The 17,559-nt window shown below is 40.7% G+C and overlaps 1 protein-coding gene across 1 annotated transcript; it reads left to right on the top strand.

The window, feature by feature from the left end:
- Positions 1 to 324: 324 nt before the first annotated feature.
- On the top strand, positions 325 to 5,409 carry TCF24 (transcription factor 24; the record flags this gene model as incomplete). Its single annotated transcript, XM_084230454.1, has 2 exons — positions 325 to 714; positions 5,296 to 5,409. The coding sequence occupies 2 exons, from the start codon at positions 325 to 327 to the stop codon at positions 5,407 to 5,409; spliced, it is 504 nt and encodes a 167-aa protein (XP_084086580.1).
- Positions 5,410 to 17,559: the final 12,150 nt, after the last annotated feature.

Raw genomic sequence — 17,559 nt, forward strand, 5'->3', positions numbered from 1 at the left:
TGCTTCGTTAATCTTCTTTGCCCAGCAGGGCAGCCCTTTCGCTGCATTTGCCAGTACAAAGTAATGCGCGCGCTGCGTGCTCCTCTGCCTTCCAGGAGCCCAGGAACTAACTCTCAGCCTCCCCCATTCTCCCCAGACGCCGGGAGCAAACACGCCTCAGTCAGAATCGACTCATATCAGAGAACCCCGGGAACCACGTCGGGTGGCCGGGCACCGCGCGCAGAGGGAGCGAGAGGGCTGCGCCTCTGCTGAGTTAAGCTCCGGCGGCGCCCGGACCCCACCGCGCGTCGGTCCTTCGCAGCGCGCGCGGCGCGGGCAGCGGCAATGAACCGCGACGGCTCTGCCGGCAGCCCTCTGACCGCCAGCCGCGAGTCCGTGCCCCCGGCCGCCGCCTCCGGCGACACGAGCCCCGGGGGGGCCGGTCCGGGTCTCGCAGGCTCTGGCGCCTGTCCGCGCTCCGGCGCGGGGCGACCTGCCGCAGCCAACGCGGCGCGGGAGCGCAGCCGCGTGCAGACCCTGCGTCACGCCTTCCTGGAGCTGCAGCGCACGCTGCCGTCCGTGCCCCCGGACACCAAGCTGTCCAAGCTCGACGTGCTGCTGCTGGCCACCACCTACATCGCGCACCTCACCCGCAGTCTGCAGGACGACGCCGAGGCCGCGGCGGAACCCGGGCTAGGCGCCCTTCGCGGAGATGGGTACCTGCACCCGGTGAAGGTAGGCCGACAGGGAGTGCCACGGAGATGGCCAGGGGGAGAGGCACCTTGATCTGCTGGGTTCACCACCACCTGGGCAGGTGCCACCAAGCTCTCATCCCACTCTCAGGGTGAAACATCAACAGAGACACCTTGACCGTAGAGGGTGCTGGTAGCGAGGTACCCGTTGCAAGAAGCTAGTCCTTAACAGTTCGCAGGTAGTGGATTTAAACTTGAGACAATTTAGAGAGGGGTGCCTCATGCCCTTTCTAGTACAAGCTGCTGGATGTCCTTCCTAAGTGAGATGTTTCTCAAGGTGCCTGGTGGGATGCTTGGTTGCCCTTCCTGGTAATTTTTAGTGTCTAGTTAACATCTATAGGCCTCTGAGAGTTTGTGATTGTTTTTAATTCACGTGGTTTTTATCAAATGCTTGAAAAATTGCACGAATTAATTGGGGTCATGGAATTATCTATCCCTAAGTAATCCAGGAAAGCACTGCTGAGAGAGTGTGTGTGTGTCTGTGTGTGTGCGTGTGTGTGTGCGTGTGTGTATTCAAAGTCGCTGGGCAATTCTTGCCTTTTTTTTATTTTTTACATCATTGTTCATTTTTAAACAATATTTGCTTCCCCCCACCCCTCAGGTGTAGTCCCCATAGAGTTTCCTTCACCAATGCATTGCTGAGAATTTTTTTGTGAAATTGGTAAGAAGGAAATAAGACTATTTTGCATTTCAAGAAGTAACTGTTCCATCCCTTCTAATAAAAGTTATCATAAATTAGACACCAAGAATATTAGAAAAACTATATTGTATTTTTGTAATTTTCATAACAGATTGGCATCTATGTTGAATGAGCCAATTAAATACTATATCCAAATTCTGTAATGTACAAAATTAGCCTAGAGAATGCATCTTGAATACTTTTTTTTTTACATTATATATTGATAGAATGGTCAGGGATTTTGTTTAATGTGATACAGATTTTCCCCATATCTGAAGTATACCAAATCTGTATGATTTGGCAATTATTTTTTGGGTCTGGGAATGCTTAACAATTATTTTGTGTAATTTAACCCGGCTTTCTGCTCAAAATGCATCATCTTCTCTATTTTCAGTTTTTTGGTCCCACCATTCTGAAGCATTTTGCCAAAACACACACAAATACAAAATTAAGATTTAGCCTTAAGTACAATAAATTGGTGTTGCATGAATTTTTGAATAATCATTATTGAAATGTGGTAAAGCATTCTCTCTAATATTAACTGAACTTAAAGTTCTGTCAATTTTAACAAAATTTACAGATATAATCAACATGGTAGACTCAAACTCCTTCAGATACTAAATATAAGAACATAAAATACTGTATCATTCATTTATAATTATGATTGATCCCATTCCTGAATTATATAATATAATCTCAGCTGAAGTGTCATTCATTATTAATTAAGGGGTCTTGTATTACAGTGTTCATTTGATTGCTATTCAAATATATCATTAATATTAGATTTATTTCAATTTGACATTTCTCATAAACACTAAGAAAGTTTATCTTAACATCAAGTTGACTTTAATACAAAAGCATCCATTATATGCCTTTATATGGATTATATAATTCAGATGAGAAATCAAGTTGTTTTTTACCATGTTGAAATCAAGTTGTTTTTCACCAAGTTGTTTCTTACGGTTTTTTTTTAAATAAGTAATGTTAAACCCACAATTTTCATGTAACAATATCCTTAACAAGTGTTTTTTTTTTTCACTTGATTTCAGATGCAAGATATTTTTGATATAACTCCTTTAAGAAAAATAAATTTCATTTGTCTTCAGAACCAGCTATTTTTGTTTTAAAATAAATAAAGCCAAAACATCAACTCTTTTTTTTTTAAAGATTTATTTATTTATTTATTTATTTATACAAGCACTGGGTACAGTCAGAAGCGTGGGAGGGTGAGAGAATTCACCAGAGCCAGAGCGGGGAGCAGAGCAGGCAGAAGGACGGAAGTACACTGCTGAGGAGAGCAGCAGGTGGCAGGAAGAGGTCTGCGCGCCATGTGGGACCCTCTTCTGGTGGCCAGGGAGCAGCCAGGGATCGAACCGGTGCTGCAGAGGCTGTGGGCAGCTTCGCAACCCAGCGCTCAACCGCTGCGCCACCGGGGAGGCCCCAAAACATCAACTCTTAACAGTGAAATTGATGATGGTTAAACAAGTGACTTGTCTGTTTTAAAACCATTTACTATGCTTTTATTATGTGCAAAGCACTGTGTTTGTTTGATATTACAAACAAGTCTGCACTTGAAATAGACGATCTCTCCCCACATATACACTACATGTATTAGTCTACTCAGGCTTCAATAACAAAATAACAAAGACTGGGTGACTAAAACAACAGAAATTTATTTTCTTACTGTTCTCAAGATCTGGAAAGTTCAAGTGCTGACCAATTTCCAATTTGATTCCTGGTGAGGGCTCTCTTACCAACTTCTCTTTCTCCAAAAAAAAAAAAAAAAAAAAAAAAAAAAAAAAAAAAAAAAAAAAAAAAAAAAAAAAGAGCTCTCTTTTCCTTTTTAAAGTCTCTAATCATATCATGAGGAGCTCATACCATGATATTGAGGTTTAAAACATCAACATGTGAATAAGAGAACACAAATTAAATTCTGCATTATTCTGAGCACCAAGGCCAATATCTAAAATACTTCAAATAACAAACCTGTAGCAGGACTTCCAAGGGCACCACCAGTGAGAGTGATACACCCAGAATATATAAGAATGCGTATCTGTGAATTAAAAAACAACAACATGAAATGGGTTTGCATAAATAAGTAGCACACTATCAGTCTTATTACTTATCATATGTAAACCACAGGGTTGTTTATTAGAAGATTATTTATTAGTGGACCATTTTAAATTTTAAGTAACACAAACTTTGTTTTATCTATGTTTAAAGTATAGCTTCCCAGTTAGAATAATCTAAATTTAGAATTCTTAAGTGACCTGGGTACATGGGAACAAGTTCATCTAGCACATCTGAAGGCATAAAAATGGGATTTTTATTGGTTGCTGAGAAAAGAAACTTTTCAGATAATACCACATTACTCTTCTTTACAGCTATATTTTACATCTGGTATCCCATTTCAGTTACAGTAAATGGATTTAGAAGGACAATATAGGTCTATATTGTTCCAGATAACATCTGACTCTACCTTACTCTTTACTTCTGCAGAAAAGGTCCATTCTGATAGGACTGGTCTGGATTATGACTTGATCATCAGTATTTTTTAAAAACTCCCCATGGGATTTTAATACAGCATGGGATAAGAATACAGATCCTATAGTCTTTGGCCTATTAATACTTCTATCTGTGAGCTTTGCGGATTATTTATGAGGCATTTAAGAACATTACATGGTTGTACCCAACAGACTGCCCATGAATGTCCATTATGAAGACAGTGTCCTGCACATGAAAGCATTTGGGAGTTGTACTGTCTGCCCATGAATGTCCATTATGAAGACAGTGTGCTGCACATGATAGCTTTTGGGAGTTGTACTTTTTAGTCTAAAAACTTATTTTTGTATAACAGAAGTAGTAATTCTTTGGTTAGTATTACAAAGACTATAGAACTAAGCTGATTCTATGACCCCCGCTCCAAAAAAAAAAAAAGGAGGTCCATTCAGAGATAAACCTCTTTTATCTACCTAATGTGATGTTTTTTCATCACCATGGCAATCAATTATATTGTTTGAGGTGTTGTGGTTTTTAAGATTTTAAGATTGATTTTATTTATTTATGCATACAAGAACTGTAGTGTAGGCCAGAGGTGGGAGAGGGTGGGGGAGTGAGAGGATTCACCAGAGACAGAGTGGGAAGCAGAACAGGCAGATCCAGTGCCTGACTATAGCTTGATATCTCTGAGACTTAATCCCTGCACCACCAGTGAGATCCGAGGTTGTTCATTTTAAAGGTGAGTTTAGAAAAGTCATAATCGTAATACATATGTGATGATTAACTGAAAAATTGGAGCTGTGTGATGCCAGTACATCTAGACATTTAATCTGATGTTCAATCTATGTAGCACCAAACATTCTAATAATTGCAACTTCCAGATGTTAATTTTATTCAGATAAAATATTTAGAGCTTTTGAATTAGTTACTTTTCACTGTAATTCTTTAAGAAGTGTAGACATATGATATTTAGCATGTATAATTTTTTAAATACTTTTAAAGCCATGGATCTTGTTTTATGCTTAATTTTGTTTCAAGTTTAATTTGAAATTAAAATATTATCAGAAGTTATATTTCCTTACACTTTATTTAGTCTCCATAGTTCTTGCCATTCTTGTTCACATGCACAAAAACAATTATAAGTCAAAGTCTGCGTATTTTTTATTAATAATAATTTTCTTAGTAATAATGTTTTGAATATTAATTTTGTTAATAAAAATTTTTTCATGTTATCCTTTAGACTTCAATATCGATAATCACAATTGTTACTAGCTTCATTATATTGCATTTGCAGAAGTATTTGGAATATTTAATTTTACTATTATAGACTGTGATATCTATCATAGATACTAACTTTGGGTTTTTGTTTAAATAATTCTTTTTCAGAAATGGCCCATGAGATCAAGATTATATATTGGTGCTACTGGTCAATTTCTGAAGCACTCTGTCTCTGGAGAAAAACCAAATCATGGCAGTACTCCTTCAGACTCCCAACCTTAGGCTTTCCTTTGATAGGAACTGGTAGAAAGTGGTGTTTATTGTTTTAAAATGGTATGAAATAATTCTATATTTATTACATCAGACATAAGAAACATTTCTGAAAATTACATATTAATCCATAGTTGGATGTTTAGATTTATCCGTCAAACCTAAATAAATGTAGAATAAAATAATCACTCCTATATAAAATTCATAGCTTATCTACTAAGTGTGAGAGATAGTCACTACTGTATAGTGCAACAGACACTGTCAAAAAAGAGCAGAAGACACACTAAAGCAAATTGTGTGTATGTATGTGTATATGTATCTATATAAAGAATACAAACAGTTTCTGTAGTGCATCTTTTACAAACTGAAGAGCTGAAGTCTATCAATATAACCCTCCCAGGTAAAGATAAAAGCTGTGTTTATAATATACCAACATTCCATTTTTGTGAAGAAGTTTGTGCATAGTGTTGCCCTCAAAAGCCATTTCAGTTGGAAGGTGAGATCACTGGTTCAATTTTAGCTGACTATGTGTGGAAAAGTAACATGAAGATGCAGTCACTTCTATAATTATTTGTCCCTCTTCACAAACTTGTAAGGAGTATTAAAAGTGGCTTCCTTCATGGGCAGGGCTTGACTACTTTCGTAGACATTTAGTAAATATCTTATATTTCCAAATTGTAGAAGGCATTAGATATCCCCAAAGCCTGCTTTCACAGGAGTTGGGTTCACTGGGCACAGGGTTTGTCACTTCCTCCCTGATCTCTTCACATCTACCCCACACCCTTTCTCAACTTATTAATGGATAAGTAAGCAGGTGCGGCTACTGCCACCCTAAAGAAAGGGGCATATTCATGCCTTCTGAGGGACTTGAGTAAGCTCTAGTTACTCACCCTCACAGTTACAACCTTGGCTAGATGACTCCTCCCCTTCTCAGTTGCTATTCACAGTATACCTACCTGACAATTATGAAATTGGAGAAAGCCTTTCTGATTTGAGAATTGTGATACCTATCTGCATTACGATGGGGTCAGAAGAAGCAGAATACCTACCCTGAGATAAATCAGGCAAAAGCCAACCTCCTTGAATCTGCCTCCATTTGGACCTGCAACCCCATTTTGACCTAGAAGGTAAATCTTTCTCCTATGGGCCTTTCCTACTACACTGCACGTCAAATACTGGGGAGTCTGTGGTCTGCCTGACTGTGCCAATGGCTTCAAATTTTCAACAGGAGCCTGGCGATAAGAGCTGAGAAATAGAGATATTTATCAGGAACACACTGATTCTCAAAACAACAACATACAATAGAGACACCTTAGAAATCATCAGTCTCTTTTGTTGCTGATTTAGATTCTATAATACATATCCTTTTCTCATTTTCCTTCTCAATCTTTATTCCATTTTCCCACTATAATGTTCATTTATTTCTCAATATCCCAGTTTAAAGTTGCTAACTTTGATTCAAGATTAGCAAATAAAAATGAATATTAGGGCCTCCCTGGTGGCGCAGGCGGTTGAGCGCAGCGCTTTGAAGCTGTCCGCAGCCTCTGCAGTGCTGGTTTGATCCCCGCCAGCCACGGAGATGCCCACATGGTGAGGCAGACCTCTCCTGTCTTGCCCGCTGCTCCCCTCAGCAGTGTATTTCTTCAGTCTGCCTGTTCTGTTTCCTGCTCTGTCTCTGGTGAATCCTCTCACCCTCCCACACATCTGGCCTGTACCCAGTTCTTGTATAAATAAATAAATCTTAAAAAAAAAGGAATATTAATGGATTTGGTTGAATTAATGTAGCTATTAAACTACCATTTTGTTTTCTCCTCGCTTTGGTTTTCTTCCAGTTTTTGCAGTGAAATGAAATAAAAGACTATTTGAAGGCAAAAACTATCATTCAGTTAATCCAGCTGAACATGATCATGTTTTGGCTCATGTCTGGTAATTGGTAATTTTTATTACTTTAATGTGAATGTATTCCTTGTAATGTGACCAAAGCATGGTTTTACAATAAAATAAATAAAAGGCATATAATGAAAGATTTCTACTATTAATATGTAGAAAAATGTTTGTATATTTAAATATGTGTGAATATATTTACCCACTCATATAAACACTGAAAGGAATAAAAAGTAAAATGAAATGATTCAGCCATTCACTTATAAGTTACTGGCATAAAACATGCTAAGAACAATCTTTTATCTAAAGGAATGAAATAGACACTCTTTAAAATTACCTGAAAATGAACGGTGTACACTAAATTTGATGCCAAAATTTTATAAAAGTTGTTTTCTTCCAACATCATCAGGAAACTGTGCCAGAGAATAAGAGGTGGTGGAGAGATCTCAAAGTTGGCCAGATAGAGTGCCAGTCTCTTAATAGTGCTTGGGCCTCCCCTGGTGGCTCAGGCGGTTGAGCACTGCGCTGTGAGGCTGTCCACAGCCTCTGCAGCGCCGGTTGGATCCCTGGCAGCCTGCGAGCGTCCCACATGGCGTGGCAGACCTCTCCTGTCTCGTCCGCTACTCCCCTCAGCAGTGTATTTCGTCAGTCTGTCTGTTCTGTTCCCCGCTGTCTCTGGTGAATCCTCTCACCCTTCCGCATATCTGGCCTGTACCCCAGTTCTTGTATAAATAAATAAATCATTTAAAAAAAAATAGTGCTGGGGGGCCTCCCCTGGTGGCGCAGCGGTTGAGCGCTGGGCTGCGAAGCTGCCCGCGGCCTCTGCAGCACCAGTTCGATCCCTGACCACCGGCGAGGGTCCCACATGGCACAACAGACCTCTCCTGTCTGGCCCGCTGCTCCCCTCAGCAGTGTATTTTGTCAGTCTGTCTGTTCTGTTCCCTGCTCTGGCTCTGGTGAATTCTCTCACCCTCCTGCGCTTCTGACTGTACCCAGTGCTTGTATACATAAATAAATAAATCTTTAAAAAGAAAAATAGTGCTGGTCAGCACCAATCACTGGGAGTTGATGTCAAAGACACTAGTGCTACAGCTTTTTGTGAGCTGTTAGTATGAACCAACAGCCAAGAGCTCTTTGAGACACCAGGCCAAAGCTAGTGGCGCTCCTCTCAAGCAATGTAGAAGGCAAGGCTGGAGGCAGGTGCAGCAGCCACATCTCTGTGAAGGTCTACAGAGACCTGAGATCTGGAAGTCTACAATGCAAAATTCTGCTGAATCCCACAGAGGTCATCTGCTGAATGCTTCTTCATTCTGCAGAGGCTGGCTGCTGAGTGCTTCCTCTCTGTTTAGAGGCTGGATGCCAAGTGAGTTGAGTTGGCTCTTGCTCTGCCTTTTATGCCCTTCTGGGTCCACCACCCTTCCAGGCTCATAGGACCATTATTCAGTATTAAGCATGTGTTATTGGTAATTGTTAGCACCAGTCATCTTGCTTCCATTTTCAATTCACATAATTAACTTAAGGTTTGAATGACAGCTGGAGAGTTTGAATCTTTTTTCATATATGATCTTGGAGCCAGATACAAAAAGGAAAAGCCCAGCCCTTGCCTAGATAAGCCTACACTCAGGTCAGAGTAAGCTCATGTGCCTGAGGGCACTGAGGAACCACAGCTGGAGTTGGTCTCAGTGAGACCAGAGGTACACTGCACCTGGGGCTCCTCCACAAGGCCAGGTTTGACAATCTCGAGGGCCTTGCAGCAGTGCTGGGACATAGATCCCAGCAACTGCAGGGTGTGCTGCTGCTGCGAACCTGCCATATTGGCCTGGCACACCTTGCAGGCCTCACTGCCTGTGGCTCCAGGGAACTGCAGTGTGCAGCTGCCTTAACAGGGCCCACTGCTCATCCCTGAGGCCCCAAGCCAGGAGCCAAGGGGCTCCACTGCTGGCGCCTCCAATAAAGCCAGTGTGTCCCACCACTCAACTGGCAGGGCCTTGACGGGCCCCTAAATAACTCAAGAAGATTGCTTCTGACCCAAATTTATATATTAAGTATTTTGAGAACATGACTTGATTTAAATGGTCTTCATGACTAAAGTATGTATTATTGGAAATCAAATCGATCTCTTCTTTTCTTTGAAAATATGAAGTTATAAAATTCAAATCTTCCAGCATTGGCGATTCCATCTTAATCAGGTGACAGATTATTACTATATTTAATCATTGCTACAGGATGTAATATCTAGTTTTCCTGATAACTTGCAACTAGTAGTGTCTTTCTCAATGGTACATACTTCTGATTTTGTTTTAATTCTGCATTTGTTGTTACTGTAATTCCAAATACTAATATTCCAAAACTTTTAAAAAAGAGTACTAAGGAAATATAAAATTGTATATCTCAAAGAAAATTATATGTACTTTACAAGCTGATAGTTGGTGGTCTTATATGCAACTATTTTACTTGGGGAAAAAATTACCCTTAAATTCTATAGATTAGCTTCCTATTAACTTTGAGTATGGCACAGATGGTATTGCAGCACATTTGGGAATGAGGGACATTAAGTATTCTTGCCTAACTATACAAACCCGGGAAGGGTTTCCCTTTCTATGTTTACATAAGTCTTAGTTTCAACTCATAAGAGAAACCAGCTCAGTAAAATATATCTCAATCACTCAAACGCTTTCATTATAAATTATACCATAGCATTTAGCTGTCAAAAGCTTTTAAATTATAAACTGAAGAATAATTTTAACTATTGGACTTAAAGATTATGTCAATAGTCATTTCCTGTGCACATGAATGTTACTGAAGAAATTCATGCATTCCTGCCCTCTCAGAACCAAGAAATATGTCTGTGGGGAGCTCTGCAGATGGACTAAATCACTTGTCTCCATTTTTATGGTCATTGAAAACTGGAAGCCATTGAAAACAATGTGAGGTCTAAATAAGAATTGATTTTAAACATTCTTATTTTCAAATAAGTTCTGAAATCACTCAAATAATTTTAAAAGTGTGCGATTATAGCATCTTAATTGGATGTATCATGGGGTGAAAACTTTTAAAATAATCTATCTATTGCTTCTATTCTGTGTGTAGCACATATGTTCCCCTATGTTGGAGTCATCTTGAACGTGAACTATATAACCAAGTGAAAAAAGTGCTGTGCAGTTGCAGAAACAGAGTCAAGAGAAGGAAGTTAGGTGGGAAATGGGAAGCCATTTCCAGATTCTCCTTTCAGAAACAGGAAACCAGTTCCACCAGTGTCCAGTCAAGTGATAAGTGCAATGTTCTGAGACATACAGAGAGTTTGCCTTGAAAGAAGAATTGATTTCAGGACAAGACCAGAACAATGTTGCTAAGGCTAGACCACACCAGCTTGACAGGACAGCCACACTGGGTCTCAGGAACCATTAGACCCACTTAACAGTTTGGGATCCCTGAGTACAACTTTGTCATGCACTACTGTAAAGATGTCAGGTATCAGGGAGAATAGGCCGCCCTGAAATGGGAGGTTGTAAGTAGCAAGCAGATTCTCAGCAGTTGTTAATGGGGAATCCCAGAAATAACAAAGGGGGGTGTCCCAGTTTGTGAGTCCTCAGCCATGTGCTTAAGAACTCAGAACAAGACCCAGAAGCTGAGAGGCTGAAGGAAGTAAATAAAAGGAAGGCTTATTTATAAGAGGAGTCAAAATAGAGAGAAAGGAGAGTGACTAATGTCCAGCACATAAACTACATGCCATCTGTCTTCCCAGGAGTACCAGTGTGCAAGTCGGAGTTGAAAATGCAAGAGAGCCAGGCCTGTGGTATTCAGAGTTTAAAAGTCCAGTTGGGGGGCCTCCCTGGTGGCACAAGGGATTAAGTCGCAGCACTTTGAAGCTATCCACAGCCACTGTAGCACGAGTTCCATCCCCCTGCCAGGGAGCTACCCACATGGCGCAGCAGACTTCTCCTGTCTCTCCAGCTGCTTCCCTCAGCAGTGTATTTCAGTCGATCTGCCTATTCTGCTCCCCACTCTGTCTCTGGTGAATATCCTCACCTCCTGCACCTCTGGCCTATGCCCCAGTTCTTGTATGCATAAATGAATAAATCTTAGCAAAAAAAAAAAAAAACCAGCAATTTGACAGAAAGTTCCACAAGTGGTATGAATAAGCAGTTCATAACAAATCCAATAATCAATATCTTTACAAAAAGATACCTAAATTCATTTAAATAATATAAATTTAAAAAGCCTATCACTGCCTTTATCCTTTACTACATTGTTTACTCTTTAATTTGTAGAAAACATTCACACACACACACTGATACACGATGGCATTCATTGTTCATTGCTTACTATGAGTTAGATGTCATTCAGTTGACAGAAAAAAAGATTCAATCACAGTGGCTTAAATAAATTAAATTTCTTCTCATGTGAAAGAAATCCACAAGTAGGCAGCCTAGAACTAGTAGATAGCTTCATAAATTTATCAGGATCCAAGGTTTCTACTTATTTCTCACTGATTGGAACTGGATCACATGGACACCCATAGGTGTATGGAAGGTACATCACTCTGTTTTTGGTTAAGGTAGCTGATCCAGATAGTTTGAAAAGAGGGTTATTGCAGGGTATGAATAACTACCAGAATCATTGGGATGAAACAAACCCAGGCTGGGTTTATAGTAACGATTTCTAAAGTCCTTCCATGGAATAGGGTTGTCAAAGCAGCTGAATGCTCTTCCCAGATCCAGACTCTGCCAGATGGAAAGCTGCCCCACGGTGACTGACTCCAGAAGCACGCTGGCTTTTTTGCATGTAAGTCAGCAAAATGGATACCTGGTAGCCTGCTTTTCTTCCCCAACATCTCAATTTAGAATTTAGGTTTTGCCCAAATGCATTTGATTGGCAGGAGCTACCTCACACCCAAAATCCTATCTGCAAATGAGTTTTAGAACATATAATACTTCAGCTTTCAACCTCTGAAGTACAGAAATGAAGACAAAAAGGGGCAGGAATAGCTCTGGGTGAGCCTGTCCTGACTATCACAGGATGCCACAAGAAGCAGGGGAAGCAGGCAATTGAAATAATTAGCCCGAGGTCAATGCCCATAACGGCAACGAAAAAAATTTTAAGGAAAAAACAAAGCATATGTAAATTATCTTTTTAATGGCAAATGCAAACTGAAATAATAAGGAATGCCATTTCATATTTATCAGATTGGCAAACATGTTTAAATTCTGAAAAGAGCAAATTATGACAAGGTTATGCTACAACCACTTGGACAATAATTGGATTTTATTAAGTATGAAGGCGGAGTTATACTTCAATTCCGCAATTTAGCTTCTAGGAACAATGGCTTGCTATGAGAGTCAACTGTTAAGTATTCAAGCGTTTAGGTATTTCGTGAGTCAGTTGTTAAATAACTAGTAGCTTGAAATAAGCCATGATGAGAGTATTTGTATTATAAAAATTTGCAAGTATTACAAATTAGGGATCTTTTTAAAGAGCCTATTTACCAGAATACCATTTGACATAGAACTTCTCATGCATGTGTACAGGAAGATATTGTAGAAGAATCACTCAAAACCATTCAAAATTCTAAATTTAGAGTATGCTCTAAATTTAATGGGGTGTTAGTTTCAGGACATAATTGAGGTATGAATGACATCATAATTTAACCTTAGTTTTAATTTTTCAACTACCTCCACATTCTCAATCTTTATTCTTGAATAACTTTTTGAACAGCAAAAAAAAAAAAAAAGTATTATTTCATATAACAAGAAGCTTAAGCTAGACTGACTCCTGATTGGTTAATTCAGTGCCTATTTGGTAACTTTAAGTTACTTGGTTTCTTTTGACTTTGTGGAAGAAACATTAAGTGCAAGCCCTCCTTGGGTAGCAAGGAGACTGCAGCAATTCTGTGAAGAATATCTGTTTCTTCCTATCTCTATCTTTTTGTCAGAGGAAAATATTTGCTGAAATACCCTAGCTGACTTCTCTTTAGGTCCCATTGGTCAGCTCAAATAATTTCTCTTAGGTCCCATTGCTCAGTTCAAATCTTTTCAATAACTTTCCATTTCATTTAGAATTTGTCACAGGACTTAAGCAGTCATTTGCTTAATATGAAAGTTACATTTTTAAACAGAAAAGGAGAAGCCTACTGCCGCACATGGACATTAAAGCTGCTCATTATTGTAGATCTGGGCAGATATCATAAGTTATTTAGGTAATTTTCACCAAAATTATCTCCGTAAAGTTCATGTACTTCAAGTGTTTGAGGATCAACTTTCATTCAGATCAGTGCTCTATTTTCTGACAATTTAACATATTTTTCACAGATTTGGAACTTCAATCTTGATGAGAGGCATAAACACTATGATTATCTTAATGTCAATATTATGTTTTAAAATAATCTTGCCTGAGGTGAAGAGACCTTATGAAAGTCATGCATTTATGACTAGGGTCATTTACTTTTCTCCTCTATTAACTCTATTTTGACATACTTAGTAGTAAGCAAGGGAAAATACAAGCATATGGATATTATAGCTAACTGGCAGTTCTACCTCATTTTTTGCTGCAAAAATCTAGGGAAGTAAGAGGTTTTCCAAACCATTCACTAAATAAAAAAGGACTGAAGGCCAAGTGTATTAATTTACTAATGAGATTTACATGTGTAAGTGTAGACAATAGATTCTGACAGCTTATAAGAAAATAATATCCTATGTGCCCTGATTTCACATATATATCTATTAGAAAATGCAAACTTTTTAAAGTAATCCTGTCTATATTATTATTAATGAATATTTTTAAAAAGTTGTTTTTGATAAGCTACTATATCAGATTTAAACTGTGACACTAGGGCCTCCCCTGGTGGTGCAGTGGTTGAGCGCTGGGCTGCAAAGCTGCCCACAGCCTCTGCAGCACTGGTTTGATCCCCTGCCACCGGCGAGGCTCCCACATGACCTCTCCTACTGCGCCCGCTGCTCCCCTCAGCAGTGTGCTTGTCAGTCTGCCTGTTCTGTTCCCAGCTCTGGCTCTGGTGAATCCTCTCACCCACCCACGTTTCTGACTATACCCAGTGCCTGTATAAATAAACAAATAAATAAATCTTTAAAATAAATAAATAAAATAAACTGTGAAACTTCCTTGAAGTGATTTTAACTCTATTTGAAACTTGGAGATGAGAAACTTCAAGTGATACACTCATTACTGAAGAACATCAAATACTTTTCATAATGCCAGTCAGGGGTAAAGGAGAGAATGATGAACTAAAGGGACAAATTTTAGAAATGATCTGTTTTTGCTGTCAGAAGAGAAGTGTGCTACTTTAATTATTCTTTAAAAAATGTAATGTGGGCCTCCCCTGGTGGTGCAGGCGGTTGAGCGCAGCGCTGTGAAGCTGTCCTCAGCCTCTGGCAGGAAGCCCACATGGTGCACAGACCTCTCTTGTCTCGCCCACTGCTCCTCTGGGCAGTGTATTTTGTCAATCTGCCTGTTCTATTCCCCACTCTGTCTCTGGTGGGGCCTCTCACCATTCCACACATCTGGCCTATACCCCGGTTCTTGTATAAATAAATAAATCTTTAAAAAATTTAAAATAAAAAATGTAATGTGATTGTAAAGTTGTATACACATGGTAAAAATCTAAACAACAGAGAACGGTATACAATAAAAAATGAACACATCACTCTTCCCACAAACCCCAAGTTTCATTCTCTAGAGGCATATATTAAAAGTTCCATTTGTAGCCTCTCAAAAATACTCTGTGCAAAAACAATCATAAATATGTATACTTTTATTTAACCAAAATCGTGAATTTACAAATACCCTCTTTGTTTAGTTTTTCTTCTTTTTTTTTTTTTAAAGATTTTTTTTTTTTATTTCTGCATATAAGAACTGGGGTGCAGGCCAGTTTCAGGAGGTAAAAGGATTCACCAGAGACAGAGTGGGGAGAACAGGCAGTTTTACTGAAATACACTGCTGAGGGTTGCAGTGGTGAGATAGGTGAGTTCTGCTGTGCCATATGGGTCAGCTCCCAGGCTGGGAATGGAACTCATGCTACAGTGGCTGGTGACTTATAACATATTTTTCTGAGGCAAGTAAATTTTGCGCTGGATTTTCTAAGAATTTCTTGGACTCAGTTTTTAGAGGAGTGAGAATGCATCTTACTGACTCAATTGTTAAATGTTTTCATGCATATTGTTTCTGCCAACAAAATAATTCTGTCTCCTCCAGCACTAACACTTGTGCTCTGCAGTCAGGACTCAGTATATAACAATTGAAAGAAAAAAAGAGTAATAAAATCATTAAGATCAATAATAGCAAATAACGTGTTTATAAACAAGGCAGGCGACTGCTTTATGAATGCTTTTAAAAAATAAAAAAACCCGCTGTTATTATCAACAAAAATAATAACGGTAAGCTATTGTTAGTCTAGGGAAAATATAACAGTTCCCCATTTTTTTTCTTGTGCAGTGCTTGTGTGTGTGTGAGTGTGTGAAGGGTCGATTCCACATAGCCTAACCCTAAATCAGGCTGTCCAATCCGCCAGTTTTTTAAAGCACTTGCCTATGTGAGGGCGTGTAAGACCAAACAAAAACAAACTAGGTATAGGAGACTTTTTTTTTTTAAACAGCATTGCTCAGGTATTTTACAAACTTTTTTTTTTCCTTAAGATTTACTTATTTATGCATACAAGAGCTGAGATACAGGCCAGATGCGGGGGAGAGAGGATTCACCAGAGCGGGGAACAGAACAGGCAGACTGACGAAATACACGGCTGAGGGGAGCAGCGGGCGTGACAGGAAGGTCTCTGCGCCATGTGGGCTGCTCCCTGGCCGGCCGGGGGTCACGGAGGCTGCCGGTTGCTTCATAGTGCGGTGCCTAACCCCTTGCGCCACCAGGGAGGCCCGTATTTTACAAACTTTTAAGTCCTGCCTTGGCACACCCGGTCCCCGGCGCTTACCCACGCGGGCGCGGGCGCGCTAAGCCCGCAGGGAGGGGCGGGGCCAGACCCGGAAGGGGCGGGGCCGAGCCCGCGCGCCCTAGAGCCGCCCGCGCCCGGGGCATTTCCTTTCCCGCCCGGCCGCTGAGCGAGCGAGGAGTCCGGGGCGTCGCTGGCCATGCGGCGAGGGCGGCGCGGCGGGCGGCCCCGTCGCCGAGCTCTTAGAGGTGAGAGTCCCGGTGCTTCCTCCTCGGCCGGAACCCGCCCCCCGTGCCGGGGCTTTGCCCGCCGCGAGGTCCCCGCCGCCCTGGCCCGAGCCCGGGGCCTCCATTCCCGGGGTCCCCGCGCGGTCGGCCTGGGCGGCACCTTCCCTCCCCCGAGCCCCAAGGGACGCGGCCGCGACCTGTCCTCGTCTTAGGTTGAGTCGGATTTTATGAGACGCCACCTGCGGTGCTAGCCGACCCCTGCCTCAGCAAACTCCCGTTTCCACTTTGAGCCAGAAACTTATGATCACCCCGAGCGCCCGAAGGATCAGCCGGCGGCTTCGCGCCCCGCCTCGGCCTTCGCGGGGATTTGCGGCCTAAATGGGGTCACGGTCCCGTAAATAGGCAACTGATTATCCCGAGTAAGGGAGCGCTTTATTATGGGAAGTGAGCGTTTAGATTTTCAGACAACCCTTCACTGTAGTAGGTGATTGATTTTTAAATAAACGGCATGGTTTAATCGGCTATCACTCGGTAGACCGGCTTGGCATTTCCTGGCTCCTCCTTTGTCTGCAAATCAGACGAGGCCTTGAAGTTGGAAACCAGTATGTAGATATAGAAGGTTCTTAGGTCGTTGTGCTATTGGTATATCTTCAGATGCTGCCGTTTATCAAAAACGGGTTAACTGACAAGGGTGCAAATGTCATGGATTAGTTTGTATTTAGTGTTTAGTCATACTCATTTTTAAGGTCTAAGTTGCTTGAATCCTATTCATTTCTAAGTGTTGGGTTGTTTGTCAAACAGTGTTTCATAAAAATGTTAGTAATGCACTAAGTCCTGAAGCTAAATGCCAGAGAGCCCACCAATCTATTTAAGAACTAGAATATTGCCAGTGCCATAGCAACAGCTTTCCTATGGCATCCCCCGTTTACCATCCAGTTACCTGAAATTTTGTGTTTAGACTCTTGATTTTTGTGGGGGATGGATAAGGGCTTCATTATATATAAGATAGGCTTAAAAATTACTACTTTAAGGCATCACACACAAGTGGGATTATACTTGTTGTGAAGACTCGTTAAATTGAAATTTTACAAATTGGATTTATTTATAACCAATAGTTTGCTGATACTGATTATATGGAATATTTCACCATTTCTAAAT

This window comes from Talpa europaea (genome assembly GCF_964194135.1).
Source record: "Talpa europaea genome assembly, chromosome: 3".
NCBI lineage: Eukaryota > Metazoa > Chordata > Mammalia > Eulipotyphla > Talpidae > Talpa > Talpa europaea.